The sequence below is a fragment of the Pinus tabuliformis genome, chromosome J (assembly GCF_031772625.1).
Source record: "Pinus tabuliformis cultivar Carrire ecotype Pingquan chromosome J, CPIR1, whole genome shotgun sequence".
Lineage (NCBI taxonomy): Eukaryota > Viridiplantae > Streptophyta > Pinopsida > Pinales > Pinaceae > Pinus > Pinus tabuliformis.
This window is the reverse complement of record NC_142295.1, coordinates 1614491024-1614494459: the sequence shown is the minus strand read 5'-3', so window position 1 is coordinate 1614494459 and position 3436 is coordinate 1614491024. Positions and strand designations below refer to the sequence as shown.

The 3436-nt window shown below is 44.1% G+C and overlaps 1 protein-coding gene across 1 annotated transcript; it reads right to left on the bottom strand.

The window, feature by feature from the left end:
* Positions 1-410: 410 nt before the first annotated feature.
* On the bottom strand, positions 411-1748 carry LOC149233664 (uncharacterized). Its single transcript, XM_089382252.1, has one exon. It carries the CDS (start codon positions 1746-1748, stop codon positions 411-413), a length of 1338 nt encoding a protein of 445 aa, XP_089238378.1.
* Between the last annotated feature and the right edge of the window lie 1688 nt (positions 1749-3436).

Genomic DNA, 3436 nt, shown 5'->3' with positions numbered 1-3436 from the left:
AGGATTCAAAGTTATTGTTTGCCCTCCTTAGCTCCTCACCAGTCTTGCCATCCCATTTAAATCTAGATTTGGTGTTAAATTTCTTACCTACCTTGCCTCAGTCGATAATCTGTGTTGTTCATTATATTTCTCTGTTCAAGCTGTGATTTTTCTCATGCAGCCCAGAAAAACCCCGTCATTTAATTAAAAATCCCAAATCAAACTCTTTAATCAGTTTACTAACCTAAAATCAATGTTACCCTATTGGTCATCTCATCCTTTGAAGATTTTACGAGATAGACCGGAGAGAGCCTTCTCCTGCCCCGTAGGGCTAGCTACGGGGCTAAATGGTTTGATGTTGCCTTGAGGTTTGCCTTTCTCAGCCTGAGGTGAAATTTCAAGCGCTAACATGACCCAGGGCTTTTATCTTTCTAGAACCATTTTAGTGTCCCTTCAAGTTCATCTCTGGTGATTGGAGAAGTAATCTCATCAGCCATATCCTGATTAACAAATCTGGGAAAATGCCCTGCTACTCGGATGATCTCAGCAAGGTTTGTAATAGGAGGTTCCTTAAAAAGTTGTTGGAAGTGTGATATGCCCAGCTGTGAGAGCTGGTGGAAGGTTTTTGCTATACCTCCATCAGGGATGGGTAGTTTCCAAATAGTATTGGAGGCTTTCCTTCCCTTGGAAAAGTTATGGAAGTACCTAGTGTTCTCATCCCCAGCTTTGAGCCAGATAGCATGGCTCTTGAGTCTCCAAGTTTCCTCACGTTCCTTCAAGATTTTTGCTCTTTTATTTTCCAGATCAATCAGGTTTGATTTGGCTTCAGCACATAAGAAACCCCTGTTGTTGTCATCATTAAGGTCCACCAAGGCTGATTCCACAGAGGAGAGGATATGGATATCCTTCTGATGTTTTTCCTTAGCCCACTTGATAGTGAGCTTCTTGAGCTGAAGAAGATTTTGACAAAATCCCTCAGCCCATGTATGACACTGTGAGGGAGGGTTTTGAGTCCAGTGGTTGGTGACCAGCTCGATGAAAGAGGGATCCTGAAGCCAGACAGAGTTGAATTTGAATGGGGCCTTGGGCTTGATTGGCGGACCAGATACTTCCAAATAGATAGGTGAGTGGTCAGATATGCCTCCTGACCCAACCCACTGCCTATAATGAGATAAACGTTGAATCAATTGATTCTTAATGACAAAGCGATCCAGTCTTCTGGCGAGGGCGACCTCCCCAACCCTTCTATTCCTCCAAGTAGGCAGTGGCCTATTCATAGGAACATCTGTAAGATGGGCTTGTTCAAGGAGATTTTCCATGGTATTAGAGAGTGGATCAATCTGAGCTGATGATCCCCAGGACTCATTGTATCCAATAGAAAAGTTGAGGTCCCCTCCCAAGATGAAATTGTTAGAAGTGGACAGGGAGAGATTGAGGAGGTGATTCCAGAAGGCCTCCCGCCCTTGGCACGACCCATATACATTCATAACATGGAACTCCATTCCCAACTCCGCAGAGAAAAAATCAATACCAATGTACCCCTTCCCTCCCCAGGTCGATTTGGGGTTTACAGTATGGGGATCGTATCCCAGGGCAATGAACTCCCACCCCGGGCAAATATTTTGCAGAACCCTTGTAGTGTGTTGAGCTTCCCCCAGGGTTTCTTGTAGTAGGATTAAATCGACCGGTTCAACAGTAAATAGTCTACGGAGGGCTAGTTTTTTGGGTGAACTGGCCAAACCCTTGCAGTTAAAGGAGAGGCATTTCATGGGGGAACCATATCAAGGGTTTTCTTTGCTCTAAGAACCCGGTCTAATGAGGATTGTCTTCCTGAGATCACCTCAGCTCCTGCGCGAAGAATAGCATGTGAGAGGTATGATTTGCGCCCTCGAAGGGGTTTAATGGAAGATGTAGGGAGAGTCAGGCCAAGGCCTGAGTTCGATAGATGTGAGTCCCCAATGGGAGTTCGCGATCAAAGATTATATGGATGAGGGGGTGCCGAGGGAGAAGGAGGTAGAGAGGAAGATTGCTCCGGGTGGGTAATAGGGGAGGTGGTGGAATCTACCAAATGGTGGGGGAGAAGTGAGCATGTAATGGAGGCAGGGGGGATGGAACAATGCATAGGCGATACATTATGCATATGATGTGCAAAAGATGCATTTACAGAAGATAGAATAGGGGAAGAGGGAAGAGGAATACCCGTTGAACGAGCCGCTTCAGCAGCTGCCTTGGCTCGAGTCAGAGGAGGGGATGGAGGTCTCGAAGGTGTTCCTGAGTCGTGCTGAACCGGCCTGGATGGGGTTACCTTCCGGGGTGGATCTGGAGCGGCCACGAGGTGCTTCCTGATGATGACAAGGGTTCCTTTGTCGATGCCAGCTTCTTGTCCTGCTGCTGCTTCCTGGGATTTCGAGACCAGAGGGCATTCCTTGAATAGATGCCCAACCTTGTGACACCTTCGACATCTAAATGGCACACCCTCATAATCTAAGATCTAAACCCTAGTGAAATTTCGCCATTGTAGAGTTATCTTTTCTTCCAAGCCCTCCCGAGTGTCCAGATGCACTAGAATGCGGGCTAGTGTTCGGTTTTTGGATTGGACGATGGATTTGTCGTAGTCCAGAAAAGTGCCGAGGGTATTCCCTATCTTTACGAACACCTCTTCTGACCAGTACTGTAGAGGTAATCCTGGCAACCGCACCCAAAGAGGCCCTGCTCCAATCTGCTCTCTTTCTGGATCGAAAAGAGGGCTCCATCTTTTGAGCAAAACCGACGCCATCTCTATATGCCAAAATCGAGCCAGAGCCAGGTTCGTGTATTCTTCGAGGGAAAAGTGTAGCGCGAACCACCCATGAGGTAGTGTCTGAACCTCCGGAAGCTGTAGAAAGATCTGTCCCCAAATCTCTTTTATGTTAGATGATCCAAAAATAACTTATTATCATAGGTTATAAAATTGAAATAAAATAATTATTAATTTAAGAAATTAAATTAATAATTATTATTCTAGAATGATTAATTATTTAATGGAGACAATTAGAAATTAGTATATTGTTGTAACAAGATATGACTCTCCAGATGTGTCGTATCTTAGGCTCTATTTTAGGAGATTAGTTAGCTGGTTGGTTTGAATAGCATTTAATGTAAATGGACACTTGTTATTTAATAAGTGATCCATAATTAGAGGTAGTTAGGACATGGAGCTTATAAATAGCTCATTGCAAGAGTGTTTGGTTGTTCGGGTGTAAACTCTTGCAAAATCAATTATGTAATGTTTTTTTTTTTTTTTTGATTAATAAAATTACGTGTCTGAGGACACTTTTGCCATTATTGTGGTATCAGAGCTCCAGTAATGATGCAGTGGATGTGAGGAGGATATTCCAGCTCAACAAAGTCCTGGAAAACTCCATTCAATTGACCGACAAATGATTGGTATGGAAATTGTCCAGTTTTTGTTTAAAAA

Bases quoted from the DNA above. Each gene is read 5' to 3' on its own strand.
- LOC149233664 (XM_089382252.1), bottom strand. From the start codon at position 1,748: ATGAAATGCCTCTCCTTTAACTGCAAGGGTTTGGCCAGTTCACCCAAA.